Genomic DNA, 15908 nt, shown 5'->3' with positions numbered 1-15908 from the left:
CCCACGTATAGCATCGGCGCGCACGCGTCCATGGCGCGTGCGCCCCCCTGAGCGCAAAGCAACCATATGGTAAATTTTATATCATTTCGAAGCCCCAGATGTTAGCTTTCCAACGCAACTGGAACCGCCTCATTTGGACTTCTGTAGCTCAAGTTATGATTGATTGAGTGCGAAGAGGTCGGGCTTGACAACTTTACGGTTCCTTCATTTCTTCATGAGTTCTCCCACTTTGCATGCTTTTCTCCTCACTTCTTCTATCCAATACTTGACTTATGAACATGAAATCACTCAACAAACATATCAAGGCATCGAATGGAATTAAAGTGAGTTAAATTTAGCTATTTTAAGGCCTAAAAAGCATGTTTTCACACTTAAGCACAAATCAAGGGAGAATTACAAAACTATGCTATTTTATTGAATAAATGTGGGAAAAGGTGATAAAATCCCCCAAATTAAGCACAAGATAAACCACAAAATTGGGGTTTATCAAATCTCCCAACACTTAAACTAAGCATGTCCTCATGCTAAAAATAAAGAAGGACAAGAAAAGGGTATGAACATTTATTCAATGCAAATAAACTATATGTGCCTATCTACATGCATGCAATTAAATGCAATATGACTCTATCTACTTAGTCAAAAGCAAATCAATCTCCAAGAGCATGTATGAACAAGTAGGGCTAAGATCATATGATGATTCATGAATCCTACCAATTCAAATATCAAAATGAGGTTCAAATGGACTTGCAAGAAGAAAAGCTCATGAAAGCCGGGAACAAGGAATTGAGTATCGAACCCTCACCGGAAGTGTATCCGCTCTAGTCGCTCTAGTGTATAGGGTCGATCACTCAATTCTCTTCTAATCATGCTTTCCATGATTTGATTTTCATCTAACAATCAACAATTATTCAATGCATGCATACATTCATCATGAGGACTTATTCATAGGTTGTAATGGGGCTAGGGTCAAGGTGGGATGCATATGGTCAAGTGAGCTTGAAATTTGTATCTTTGATTAGCCTAAGCTCTCACTAAACACATACAACAACCAATAAAATTCTAATATAGTACCTAGCTACCCATGATTCCCACTTTTTCACAAACTCATGCATTCTCTTTAATTCACATTCCATATGCATTGATTTTTATTGACTCACATGCTTGTGTTCTTAGCTCAAAAACCATGTTCCAAAATACATTCTTCAAGCAAGTTCAACACAAAAATTTTTTTTTTCAAATTGGTAGGGTGCCCTAAAAACAGTTTCTTGGAAAAGAAATCATCACCCTAACCAAGTAGTCCTAACATAAAAAGAAGTGGTAAAATATGTACAATTTCTAACTAGCATGCAACCTATCATGCAATTCAACAACTAACTAACAAGGCCAAAAATTAAGAATTTGGTGTTGAAAAAGGAAGTTGTTACCCATGGAGGTTGGTCGGATGACCTCCCCACACTTAGAAATTTGCACCGTCCTCGGTGCATGCAAAGAAGAGCAAGGTGGACGGGTTGCTACAATTGATGAGTTCCTCAAGATTAACCAAGAAATTCTCAACAATTGAGTAAGAGAATTCAACACCATTATTAAAATAAGAAACTTAGAAAAGAAGATAAGAACAAGATATAAAAACAAAATTAAAATGCAATAAATGAAAATAACCAAATGTAATAAAAGAAAATGGAAGAAAAGAATTTTTTTTTACCGGCGCGGACGCGTCATGCATGCTTCCGCGCCGATGCACAGTTTGACTAAAGGATGCGTACGCGCCAGGTGCGCGCACGCATGCGTTGCAGGCACAGGATAGGCACAAACTGGGCATAACTCTCTGGGACATGTACCAGGAGGGTAGGTGACGCTATCGGCGCACACGCGCACAGCGTGCGTGCGCACGCTGTAAGACCCAGAACCTTTGAAAAGTCTTATTATGATCAAGTCTCAAATCATATGGTTATTTATAGCCTTAATTTCAGAAATTATTTTATTAAAGATAATTAAGGTAATTATTATCCAATTTTACAATTATTGGATTATTTTCTATATTCAAGTTATAAAGTTGGTAGTTGTGAAATAATAAGGATTTCTATATGATTTGGATTAAATAATTAATATTTTAAATGTTAATACTGTTATTTTAGAAAATAGAGAAATTAATTATATTATTTCTAATTTTTAGATTTGGACATTTTATTGAAAATAATTTGTAAAGTTGATGAGCAAATAGTATTTTCTAAGTACGAATAGTGTTGGATTTAATTTGAGTTCCAATTACTATATTACCCCTACTCTTATATGAAATTACCGAATTGCCCCTAACCCTAAGTTTCAAAAGTGAAACCCTAATCCCTAACCCTTAGCCGTCACTATCCCTTTCCCTCCTATCACCCAAATCCACGGTGAAACCAGAAATCAAGGCAAGCAGAAAGGGAAAACAGAAATGGGGAAAATAAGGGAGGAAGCGCGCCGGCCAGGGGAAGGAGTTGCTGCCGCCACGGTCGATCACGTCTGCTGCCTCGCCTCCGTGCCACCATGCCTCGCAGTCGAACCCATTTCCGCTGCTACCACCGTCACGGAGAAGAGGCGTCGAAGAGGGGCCGAACTCGCGCCTTGTCGCTGCCGTCCCTGGGGCTTCGAGCCGCGTCACCGTCCTTAGTGACCCACGAAGCGAGAGCACACGCGCGGGGGTGGAGGACGGCGTTGCTGTCGCCGCTGCTTCTCCCAACTCCGCTGCTGCCCGTTGAAGACGACGCCGTCGCTGGTCAGAACTCAGGCGAGAGAGAGGAGGTCATGAAGGAGGGAGCCGCACCCAGTCCCTGGTCGCCGCCGCGCCAAACGAGGGAGTGGCCGCCGTCGTTGCAAAGGAGCCGCGCGGCCACCTTCACATTCTCGCGCACAGAGAGAGGGGGATGCGCGAAGGGGGACCTTCTTCCGCCGCTGCTGCTTGGGATCTTGTGGTCCAAGCCGCCATTGATGGAGCTTGAATCGTCGTCAGCCATGGCTGCTGTGCCTCCGGTCGCTGAGAAGGGCCACCGCTGCTGCCGCTGGAAATTGCCACTGGAACTGGTGTCGTTTGGTAAGCTTTAACCCGTCTTCAATTTCCTTCTCCATTAAAGTTCATCTTTACCATGAGAGTTGTGATGCGGCTGTGTGCTAGGAGTTGCTGCAAGTTGCCGCTACCGGAATCACTACCAGGGCTGCCGCTTCATGGTTCAGTCACTTCTTATTTGCGGTAAGCGTTTACGTTCCGGTAACCCCTTTAGTTGCTATCCTGTTAAACGTTGAGGTGTTTTAGCATTCGTTGTTATGGGAGTTAATCTCGTTTGTTACGTGTTGCGATTAGAGTTGATGTGGTTACTGCAAAAGTGAGCGAAGCTGTGATTCAAGCGGCCGGTAATTTCGGGTTAAGAGAGAAGGTTCCTTTGATGCGTTTGGACTGTGGTTTTGCGTTCTGAGGTAGGGGCGCTTTCCGAAAACTATGGTTTATTATTGGAATTATTACATATGGATACTGATGTGAGACAATTGGTATTTGGTGATTGTATCTGCCTTGTGTGTTATTGGATTGTCTCGAATGGTTGTGGATGTTTGTTTGGCTGAATTATTGTGCAGCGACTGTTGGATTTATTTGAATTTTGAATTGATTTTTGGGTTCTGGACTGTTGAAAAGGATTGAGGAACGGTTTAGTTGGGACCCGAATCGGGTGGCAAAGTCCAAGTTTTAGGGGAGATGCTGCCGAAATTTCCATAAAAACTGAGGCTTTATTTGAAATGTTATTTGGGAAATTTTGAGTTTAATGTCTTTCCTATTTACTTGGAGGATTGTGAATTTAGGGCTTCTTTTATTACCTTTACTTAGAACAATTATGAAAACGATGAAGCTACGCTTTGAAAGAATTATTGAAAAGAGAATCATGATTTCTCCTTATTTTTCCAAGAAGAATAGTATGTCTTTGGGTACAAGCTATTCGAAAGAGAATTTTGCCTTGAGGCTATTTTAAAAGGTAAAACGGGTTTATGTTTTTCTCTATTAAACATAAAGAGTGTCCATTGGAAGAGTTTTCGTGATTTTAAAAGGAATTGGATTTCGATTGAGGAACCTCATTATTTTAACGTTTGAATAAGATTCAGAGCACCCTTTGAACTCTAGTTTAACACAATAAAAATGATTCTCTTATCAGTTTGAAACGCTTCAGATTTAATTATGGAATTGAAGCCGGTTTTGTTTAAGTAAAGGAAATGGCTTTGAAAGAAGTAAATAATTATGTGACTCGGTTTGGCTTAGATCCTATTTTATTACTCAAATCGGAAAGTCAATGTTTTAATGATTTTAAATGAATTTGGCGAAATGAGTTATGTTATTCTCCCCTAAAGACTTGGGACTCTGCCGAGAAACTTTTGTTATAAAATCCCATTGTTGGATGGGTGATTTTGAATATCTCAAAGGGGCTTTTAACTTGCCATGATTATGGAAGTTTTGGAAAGAGGATGTCGAGAGTGGCTTGTTTTAAAAGGAGGATTTACCTTGAGAAAAAGTGGCTTATGAGCCTGAGATGATTTGAGAAATGAGATCGAGGATGATGTTCTCACCCCCCCTACATTTTTCCCCTTTCAGGATATGGGCGCAGAAGTTACGAAGAGCTTATTTAATTGTTGTTGTGATGCTCTGTATTGTTTTAGTTATGGTTTATTGTACCCTCGCCTTTATCTTGATATATATTCTGTAAGAGGGATAGGAATTGTATTGTCTAATGCTTGTAATATTATTTTATGTGTTATGTGTATATATATGGATGTACTCTTTATGAGCTTTTGTAAATTGTATGGTATCCTGTGAATGTACGTTATCGAACGAAAGTATTTTTGGGAGCGGTGTTGCGGTTTAAAGTTTCAAACAAGCTCATATTTTAGTATTAAATAGTATAAGTGTCGTCGTAATATCCGAGCTATCAGAGTTGCGCAGCCGGAAGCATGAGCTTTGGTAGTTTGGGTGTTACATTATGGTATCAGAGCTGTTCTTCCTGTAGAGCCTGAGGAATGGACTGACTATGCTTCAATTGCATACTCTGAGTGTCTGTCATGTATTAGGTCTTGTCGAATGACGAGAATTAGAGCTTTATGCACATGACGATCTATTGATTTAACGCTGTTAGTCTTGCATTGCATAATTCTTGGTATTAAGTTTGGCCGGCTTAATACTAGTGAATTATGTACATGAAGGTACTGATGGGTTATCATAGATGTTGTACGAGTTTTGAGTAAAGCGAATCACGGGTTTTGGGAACGTTAGAAACTATTTCTCGAGGCTATTCAGTTGTGTGTCTTGAATTCTGTTCGAGTTGACCTGTTCTTTTGTATCCTAACTTGAAGTTCTTGTTTGGTACTCCTCTTGAAAAGTAATTTGATGTTTCCACTCTATTTCTCTATTCATATGCATTCTTGTTTGACCTCAGTTGCATATGTTTGTTTGGGATCCTTGATGTATCTATCTTCCTCTGTTTGAGTTCTTCTTGATTCAAGTATTCTTTGATATAGTCTTGAACTTGTCTTAATGTGCTCTGACTTTTAACTCCGGGTTCCGTGTTCATTCTTAGAGAACTTGTTGATTCAGTTTTCCTCTTATTTGAAAGTGATTACAGCTAATTTTGAGATTTTTATAAAAATTGCTGTTGATTAGATACATACTTATCTATATATGAACTTTGAAGATTTCTTATATAGTTTAACAATTATTTACTCCTAATACCTCGACTGTACTTTTACTGGTTTATAGAACTGCACCTATTTAAAATACAAGTTGACTTTCTAGTAACTTTACTATAGTTCCAATGGACATCTTCATTTGATTATGTATTTGGATATTTTTCAAAATTTTGGAAAGGAAAGACTTTTCACTTTTATCCCGGTTGAGTTTCATTTGATAAGCTTTACCTAACTTATTTTGTATTGAGTTTGATTTAGCATGCTATATCGTTTGTGCCATTGTTGTTCTTTTGAAAGTGTTGGACTCATAGCTTTCTTCCTATGAACAGGCTAAATTCTCTATTTAACCTTTCATCTCTATGAACGTCATACTTTACTTTATTTTTGACTAATCTTTTACCTTTTGTGAACATTACCATTGATCTTGGTTTGTCCTCTCTTGTGAATCTCATCCTTATGAGGGTCAGTTTAATTCGTTTCAAGTTAGTGCATTGTCTATTCTCCCATTATCTCTACAAGAGTTTTTAGTCAAGGATTTATCATTGAGAAATTACAAATGATTGAGTTATCTTTTTCTATGACTTTTGTATTCTTTTGGATCAATTGAAAGCTTGTTTGATGACTCATGCCTAGTGAATCTTGTTTGAACTATTTTGATTTAAGATCCTTTCTTGCAAGGCTTGACTCCTTTTTAGTACATCTTAAACTTCCTGAATGTTCTCCTGAGATGGTGATTTTAAGAACACTTTTGGAGTCTTGTTTTGAACCTTTTAAAGAAGTTTTGAATTCTCTTGTAAGAAGTTTTAAGTGAAATTTATTTTCTGTTGCTTGATTGAGATTGAAACCATTGTTCAATCTTGATGAAGTTAATTTAAAGTTGGCATGCGCTATTTTAAATGAAGTTTTGAAAAGCTTCCTTGTTTAGTGGAAATCGGTTCGTTGTAACGCACTACTTATTTTCTTTACCAAATTATAAGTAAATTTTTACTTCAGAGTTTCTTTTCTAAAAAGAGTTTAGCTTCCTCTTTCGTACTTACTATAAATGTTATGCATGCTTGTTTGAATATGGACTTTGGGAGTTTATGAACAAGCATTTGATTTCTCTCCTGAGTTTTGTGAATTACTTTTGGTTAAGATTGTGCACTTAACTAATTTTCTAAAATATTTGATGAAAATATTTTAGCTCTTAGCCAAGCTGGTGTGCATCTTGTTTTTAAAATTCTACATGATCTATTTCAACATGAAATTGTATTGAAGTGAAGCCACGTTTATGCTATTGCTACCCTTTTGAAGAATGTTTGTTGCTCAACTTTTCTTCTAGACTGCAAAGTGGTTTTTTTTTTCTTTTTGCAAGTTTTCGACTCTTTCATGAACAATGTATTCGAAAGTATTTTTAATCATGCTCGAGTTCTGTGAGTTTTGTCTTGGGTTTGAAATATTCTCTTCTGTAAACCTCATGCTTCCTCGACTCAGCTTGAGTTTGTTTTAAACTAATGCGCTGATTTTCTGCTTATTGGTCCTATTGAATTTCTTTGATCCAAGGGTTATTTTTGAAGTTGTCAATGAAATTGTGTCTAGCAAACTTCATTGCTTGAGCATCCTTGTTTATCTGGAATTGGATATATTCCTTCAAATCTATGAGTATCGTCTTTGACAATTGTCTCTCCGTTCTGAATTTGGTATCCTTCTGAGTAGACTCGAGAATTGTTTTGATATCACGTGCGATATGTATATGTAGTAACGCGATGCGTTAGTTCTTTAAGACGTGATGTGTGCATACGAAAGTTGAAGCGGTAGATGTGCAACGTTAAGAGTTGTGGGTGTTTCGTTCCTTGCGAATGGGCTTGCAGGTGTTAGGCTTATGATTGGCTATGAGGTTGTAATATGCTTGGTGGAGTTGGGAAATTGAAGTTCTGAAGTAGGAACGAGAATTGTCAGCGAACGTTATGCCGTTGTTCAAGTACCAAAAGGCTTTGCAGCCTTTTTACCACACTAATTACCACTTTACTTTGTGAACGCATATCTTGGTTTGCGCCCTATTTTGGCACCTCAAGTTTTTGTAAAGCCTTGAGATCATATGACCTTGTGCATTGAGCCTATCTTGTAACATTTGCCTTGCAATCACACTCCTACCTTTGTACCTTTATGCATATGATCATCCATGTATTTGAAGACCATATATATATATGTTTATATTTTGAGATATTTTTATTTCTCCCTTAAATGTGTTCAAGGGTGAACTGTTATGAGATTCTTTTGTTTTGTATCAATTTTCGAGGGCGAAAATTTTTATAAGGTGGGTAGAATGTAAGACCCAGAACCTTTGAAAAGTCTTATTATGATCAAGTCTCAAATCATATAGTTATTTATAGCCTTAATTTCAGAAATTATTTTATTAAAGATAATTAAGGTAATTATTATCCAATTTTACAATTATTAGATTATTTTCTATATTCAAGTTATAAAGTTGGTAGTTGTGAAATAATAAGGATTTCTATATGATTTGGATTAAATAATTAATATTTTAAATGTTAATACTGTTATTTTAGAAAATAGAGAAATTAATTATATTATTTCTAATTTTTAGATTTGGACATTTTATTGAAAATAATTTGTAAAGTTGATGAGCAAATAGTATTTTCTAAGTACGAATAGCGTTGGATTTAATTTGAGTTTCAATTACTATATTACCCCTACTCTTATATGAAATTACCGAATTGCCCCTAACCCTAAGTTTCAAAAGTGAAACCCTAATCCCTAACCCTTAGCCGTCACTATCCCTTTCCCTCCTATTACCCAAATCCACGGTGAAACCAGAAATCAAGGCAAGCAGAAAGGGAAAACAGAAATGGGGAAAAGAAGGGAGGAAGCGCGCCGGCCAGGGGAAGGAGTTGCTGCCGCCACGGTTGATCACGTCTGCTGCCTCGCCTCCGTGCCACCATGCCTCGCAGTCGAACCCATTTCCGCTGCTACCACCGTCACGGAGAAGAGGCATCGAAGAGGGGCCGAACTCGCGCCTTGTCGCTGCCGTCCCTGGGGCTTCGAGCCGCGTCACCGTCCTTGGTGACCCACGAACCGAGAGCACACGCGCGGGGGTAGAGGACGGCGTTGCTGTCGCCGCTGCTTCTCCCAACTCCGCTGCTGCCCGTTGAAGACGACGCCGTCGCTGGTCAGAACCCAGGCGAGAGAGAGGAGGTCATGAAGGAGGGAGCCGCACCCAGTCCCTGGTCGCCGCCGCGCCAAACGAGGGAGTGGCCGCCGTCGTTGCAGAGGAGCCGCGCGGCCACCTTCACATTCTCCCGCACAGAGAGAGGGGGATGCGCGAAGGGGGACCTTCTTCCGCCGCTGCTGCCGGGGATCCTGTGGTCCAAGCCACCATTGATGGAGCTTGAATCGTCGTCAGCCATGGCTGCTGTGCCTCCGATCGCCGAGAAGGGCCACCGCTGCTGCCGCCGAAAATTGCCACTGGAACTGGTGTCGTTTGGTAAGCTTTAACCCGTCTTCAGTTTCCTTCTCCATTAAAGTTCATCTTTACCATGAGAGTTGTGATGCGGATGTGTGCTAGGAGTTGCTGCAAGTTGCCGCTACCGGAATCACTACCAGGGCTGCCGCTTCATGGTTCAGTCACTTCTTATTTGCGGTAAGCGTTTACGTTCCGGTAACCCCTTTAGTTGCTATCCTGTTAAACGTTGAGGTGTTGTAGCATTCGTTGTTATGGGAGTTAATCTCGTTTGTTACGTGTTGCGATTAGAGTTGATGTGGTTACTGCAAAAGTGAGCGAAGCTGTGATTCAAGCGGCCGGTAATTTCGGGTTAAGAGAGAAGGTTCCTGTGACGCGTTTGGACTGTGGTTTTGCGTTCTGAGGTAGGGGCGCTTTCCGAAAACTATGGTTTATTATTGGAATTATTACATATGGATATTGATGTGAGACAATTGGTATTTGGTGATTGTATCTGCCTTGTGTGTTATTGGATTGTCTCGAATGGTTGTGTATGTTTGTTTGGCTGAATTATTGTGCAGCTTGTGAAATATAATGTTTTGAAGTTGATTCTTTAAAGATTTGAAATCTGAGTTTGATCCGTTGAGCATTGATTTGAATTGAGTCAATTATTTTGATAATGTGAAAAGTCAAACGCACTTTTGAATTCAGCCTGGTTTACTTTAATTGACTTGGTTTTGGACAAATGATTTGTTATTGAGCCGTTTCTTTAAAGCTTTGGAAATGAGTTAAATCGGTGGATATTGATTTGATTTTGAAATGGTTTCCTTGAGATATGCCACTGAGGCGACTGTTGGATTTAGCGTGATTTTGAATTGATTTTTGGGTTCTGGACTGTTGAAAAAGATTGAGGAACGGTTTAGTTGGGACCCGAATCGGGTGGCAAAGTCCAAGTTTTAGGGGAGATGCTGCCGAAATTTCTATAAAAACCGAGGCTTTATTTGAAATGTTATTTGGGAAATTTTGAGTTTAATGTCTTTCCTATTTACTTGGAGGATTGTGAATTTAGGGCTTCTTTTATTACCTTTACTTAGAACAATTATGAAAACGATGAAGCTACGCTTTGAAAGAATTATTGAAAAGAGAATCATGATTTCTCCTTATTTTTCCAAGAAGAATAGTATGTCTTTGGGTACAAGCTATTCGAAAGAGAATTTTGCCTTGAGGCTGTTTTAAAAGGTAAAACGGGTTAAGACGGTTATTAATCACTGGTATGGTTTACCTTCTTGTATCCTATTACAGTAATTCCTAAAAACCCTCTACTGAGAACCCTTTCGAGGATGATGTTCTCACCCCCCCTACATTTTTCCCCTTTCAGGATATGGGTGCAGAAGTTACGAAGAGCTTATTTAATTGTTGTTGTGATGCTCTGTATTGTTTTAGCTATGGTTTATTGTACCCTCGCCTTTATCCTGATATAATCTGTAAGAGGGATAGGAATTGTATTGGATTTTGCTTGTAATATTATTTATATATATGTGTGTATATATATATGGATGTACTCTTTATGAGCTTTTGTAAGTTGTATGGTATCCTGTGAATGTACGTTATCGAACGAAAGTATTTTTGGGAGCGGTGTTGCGGTTTAAAGTTTCAAACAGGCTCATATTTTAGTATTAAATAGTATAAGTGTCGTCGTAATATCCGAGCTATCAGAGTTGCGCAGCCGGAAGTGTGAGCTTTGGTAGTTAGGGTGTTACACACGCATTACGCAATTAGCTTCAAGGGCGCGTACGCGCCAGGTGCGCGCACGCGCGGGTGGTTTTGTGCCTCAGGCATGGTGTTGGCGCAGTGTAGGCGCAACTCTCGGGTTAATGTATAGAGGGGTGAGATTTCTGCATCCACGCGTCCACGTACATGGCGCGTCCGCGTGGATGGTCGAAAATGCTTGAGGCGCGCGTACACGCCAGGTGCACGCACGCGCGGATTAGTGCTCTGTTTTTCAAAATTTTTCCAAGTTCTTGCACCAAACCAAGCATTCCAAACCTCCAAACAGCTACCCAAACACCTTAAAACCTTATTTAACATATTATACTACCAAATAAACTCAACAAACAAAACAAAACATGAAATCAAACCTATTCTACCAATATTTACAAAAGAGAAAAATGAAAAGAGTTTACCATGGTGGGGTGTCTCCCACCTAGCACTTTTGTTTATTGTCCTTAAGTTGGACTTATGGGGAGCTCCTCTTAAGGTGGCTTGTGCTTGAAGCTATCCTTGAACATCCACCAATGCTTGAGTCTCCAATAAGCTCCATTCTTCAATTTTAATATCTTCAACTTTTGATGGAGTTCTTCACAAACCATGAGCTCCCAAATTTGATTCTCCTTGTGCGATCCGGGATCCCACACTTTGTTTTGACACCCATCTTTAAATTGATCATCATGATTCTAATTGGGTGGTTTAGCCTTGGAATTCTCAAAGAAGCCTCCAAACAACTTCCTAGACCCATACAATTTAGCTCCACACCAAACCTTGCAATCAAACTTTGAGCAAGCAACCATCATGAACTTAGAGTGATGCTTCCAACCACTACACAACTCTCTCTTACTCTTAACTCCACAAAAAGCTCTAAGTTGACCATCATTTTCAATCAAACCATATTCAAGTGGGAAAGTGAAGCTTAGGGATAGAAATTTTACCCACTTGAATGTTGTATTGGATGGTGACTTAGGAAGGGATGTCTCCAATGGTCTTGCAAGTTCCACTCCCTTGTGCTCTTCTTTGATTATTTCCACCTCTTCGCAAGCTTCTTCAATTTCAACCTCTTCCTCTTGGTAGCTTCCTTCCAATTCAATCTCTTCTTCATTGCTTACCAAGGGCATGGGAGGTGAGGTATCTTCTTCCTTACCCTCTATGTCACTCAATTGGAGAGGATTCAATTATACATAAGAATTCTTCAATGATTGAATCCATCTCTTGGTCAACCTCTTTAAAGGCTTCAACCACTTCTTCCGGCTCAATTGTCTTAACTTCCTCCTCTTGTTGCACTCCTTGCTTCAACTCCTCTTCTTTACCTTGAAGCTCTAAACTCACTCCCTCACTATGCTCCTTAATTGCCTCTCCACATTCGTCAATGGGAGTATCTTGGTTACTTAGGCTTAGTCGGGAGGAGGCCATATTGCTAACAGCTTCCACTAGGATAGCCATCTTGGCTCCTAGCTCTTTAAACTTCTTTTCATCCTCCTCTTGTCGCCTTAAGATATGAGATTCAAGATCTCTCAATTCATGCGTGGGGGCTTCATCGGGTGGTGATGGTGGAAGAGAAGGTTCATTGTTTGGGAGAAAGGTATCATGTTTAGAGGTTGGTTCATCTTGGTAAGGGTATGGAGTTGGTGTATATGGAGGTAGTTCTTGAGAGTAGTTGTGTTGGGATTGTGGTGGTTCTATGTATGGTTCATATGGTTCATAAGGTGGTTGATATGGTGGATAAGGATTAGGGTCATATGGGGGTGTTTGGTGGTATGGGGCTTGTGAGTAAGGTGGTTCAAAGTCATGTTGAGGGGGTGGTTCATAGGCATATGGTGGTGGTTGTTGACAATCACAATAAGGGTCACCACATCCATTAGATTGATATGCATTAGGATGAGAGTTATACCCATAAGAATCTGAAGGGGGTTGTTGCCAAGAAGGGTGATCAATTCTTTAAGGCTCCTCCCACCTTTGATTGTTCCATCCTTGATGCACATCCTCATTGTAGCTCCCATTTCCTACAAAATAATTTGAATCAAACTCATAGCCAAAGTGATGAGAATTTATAATAGCAAATAAAAACAAAAGCTAACTAAACAAGCAACAAAGTCCTAAAGCTAACAAAAACTAACAAATAAGCAAAAAGCAAACATATTCACAATATTCACAATAGCCAATAACATAACACCATTGCAACTCCTCGGCAACGGCGCCATTAATTTGTTAGCAAAAATTGTTGTTGGTCTAGATTTTCTCTTGTAGAAATAAGAATTTCATTGTAAGCATAGCTCCAAACCAACAAACAACTCTCATCCTAGTCATTGCAGGAAAATAAAGGGCAAGAAAAATTAAATTGAGCAAGTAATTAAAGAGGACAAGTAAATAAGAGAAAGCAAATAATAGAGAGAGACATTCATGGCAAAGATTGAGATCATAGGCTTTCTATCCTAGTCATGCAATGATTAATTCATCTTATTTAGTCAACTCCAACAAATAGGGAGAAAGTCAAACAAGATTAATCAATCATACCACAATAATAACAAGAATTTATCTTATTACGTCATCTCCAACATTGGAAGAAGGTATTATATTATCTTCCATGAGAGAAAGTCTAACAAGACTAGCTAATCTCAATCCAAAAGTCCTAATCAACGTACTAATTAAATTAGCAAAAGATTAGCATCAATGGAAACAATATTAGCTAACAACTCTAGATCACCAACATAAGTTGGGTTTTCATGACTCAAGATTGCCCAATTACTCTTTCCAAGCTAAGAATGCTCAAAATCTACTCTAAAGCTCAACCAAGCATTTTGTCAAACACTTGGTTGGTAATAAAAGGAAAGCATAATAAATGTGCAAGAATAATAAATCTACCAACTACCAATTGAAAGAAAAGTAAATCAACAACTCAAATCAACAATAAAGAGACATCAAACATTAAATTGCATTAAAAGTAAATCAAATCCAACAAGAGCATCCATGAACATAAAAAAGAACAAAATAAAGGAAATGACAAGTAAAACTAGAAGAGTAGAGATGTAACAACAAGAAATTAAAAGGAGAAACTAAATTAAAATAAGAATTAAAAGTTGGATTTAAGAAAATTAAACCTGAACTATCCTAAATCTAGAGAGAGGAGAGAGCCTCTCTCTCTAGAATTCTACCCTAAAACATGATGAAAACTAAACTATGACTATTTCTTGGTTCATTCCCCCCTCAATCCTTGGATTCAATAGCATTAAAAATGGGTTGGATTGGGCCCAAAATGAGCTGCAAAATCGCTGGGGGCGATTTCTCTTTAGTGGACCCACGTGCAGCATCGGCGCGCACGCGTACATGCCGCGTGCGCGCCCCTAAGCGTGAAGCAACATATGAGAAATTTTATATCATTTCAAAGCCCTGGATATTAGCTTTTCAATGCAACTGGAACCGCCTCATTTGGACCTCTGTAGCTCAAGTTATGATCGATTGAGTGCAAAGAGGTTGGGCTTGACAGCTTTACGGTTCCTTCATTTCTTCATGAGTTCTCCCACTTTGCATGCTTTTCTCCTCACTTCTTCCATCCAATACTTGCCTTATGAACATGAAATCACTCAACAAACATATCAAGGCATCAAATGGAATTAAAGTGAGTTAAATTTAGCTATTTTAAGGCCTAAAAAGCATGTTTTCACACTAAAGCACAAATCAAGGGAGAATTACAAAACCTTGCTATTTTTATTGAATAAATGTGAGAAAAGGTGATAAAATACCCTAAATTAAGCACAAGATAAACTACAAAATTGGGGTTTATTAGTTCACAAGTCCTAATCAAAGACTAGAGTTAGTGAAGCTCAAGCCAACTAGCTAGTTTCAATCACCAACCAACAAGAGACTTTGACAATTCAAGAGTCTCCAATTACTCAATCTAAGCTAAGAACATAAAAATCTAACTTAAAACCCTCCCAAGCATTTTATCAAACACTTGGAAGACACAATATAAAGCATAGAAAAGCAATAAGAGAATGTGAAATCTGAAACCAATAATTCCAAAATCAATGATAACAAATAACGGAAGAAGTAATAAACATGAAATACTTCAAATTGTATAGAAAGGGAAATCAATTCAAACATGAAGAATTCATAAACTAAATTGGCAGGATAGAGTAATCAATAAAGGAAATAAATAAACTAGAATGCTAGGAAAAATAAGAGTAGAAGAGAAACTAAATTAAAGCAAAGTAAAAATCTGTAATTGAGAAAAACTAAACCTAAAAACCCTAAAACCTAGAGAGAGGAGAGAGCCTCTCTCTAGAAAACTACATCTAAAACCTAAAATTATGTGAATGAAATTTGTATCAATGATTCCCCCACTCTGTAGCCTCTAATCTGTGTTTTCGGGCTTGGAACTGGGCCAAAAATATCCCAGAAATCACCCCTAACATTTTCTGATACGTACAGCATGTGGCTCTGTCACGCGTACATGTCACTGAACTTTTGCAAGGTCACGCGTACGCGTGATCTATGCGTGCGTGACGCCTAACTTCATGGAAACTATGGTAAATTGTATATCATTTTGAAGCCCCGGAATTTAGCTTTCCAACGCAAGTGGAACCGCCTCATTTGGACCTCTGTAGCTCAAGTTATGATCGATTTAGTACGAAGAGGTCAGGCTTGACAACTTAGCAATTCCTTCAATTTCTTGTATTCCTTCCACTTTTGCATGCTTCCTTTCCATCCTCTAAGCCATTTCTGCCCTATAAACCCTGAAAACACTTAACAAACATATCACAGCATCGAATGGTAATAAGAGAGGATTAAATATAGCAAATTTAAGGCCAAAGAAGCATGTTTTCAATCATAGCACAAAATTAGGAAGGAAAATGTAAAACATGCGAATTCTATGAATAAGTGTGAGAATAGTGGATAAAATCCACTCAATTAAGCACAAGATAAACCCTAAAAATGGGGTGTATCAGAAACGCTTTAGATTTTTATCAAGGGGTTGAAATTGGTTTTGGTTCAAGGGAACGAA

The 15908-nt window shown here is 38.7% G+C and overlaps 2 protein-coding genes across 3 annotated transcripts; both read left to right on the top strand.

The window, feature by feature from the left end:
- LOC107616958 lies at positions 2302-3409 on the top strand. Its single transcript, XM_021111681.1, has 3 exons — positions 2302-3070; positions 3152-3226; positions 3338-3409. Exons 1-3 carry the CDS (start codon positions 2527-2529, stop codon positions 3361-3363), a joined length of 645 nt encoding a protein of 214 aa, XP_020967340.1. The 5' UTR covers positions 2302-2526; the 3' UTR covers positions 3364-3409.
- Positions 8544-9540, top strand: LOC107617054. 2 transcript variants are annotated; one of them, XM_021111683.1, is made up of 3 exons: positions 8544-9181; positions 9266-9337; positions 9449-9540. In XM_021111683.1, the coding sequence occupies exons 1-3, from the start codon at positions 8896-8898 to the stop codon at positions 9472-9474; spliced, it is 384 nt and encodes a 127-aa protein (XP_020967342.1). In that variant the 5' UTR covers positions 8544-8895; the 3' UTR covers positions 9475-9540. The 2 variants fall into 2 exon arrangements, with proteins under 2 accessions (XP_020967342.1, XP_020967341.1); XM_021111682.1 differs by having other exon boundaries at positions 8548-9181; positions 9263-9337.

Source organism: Arachis ipaensis, chromosome B09, assembly GCF_000816755.2.
Source record: "Arachis ipaensis cultivar K30076 chromosome B09, Araip1.1, whole genome shotgun sequence".
In the NCBI taxonomy this organism is placed as follows: Eukaryota; Viridiplantae; Streptophyta; class Magnoliopsida; order Fabales; family Fabaceae; genus Arachis; species Arachis ipaensis.
Note: the sequence above shows the minus strand (reverse complement) of the source record. Positions and strands in the feature narration are given on the sequence as shown.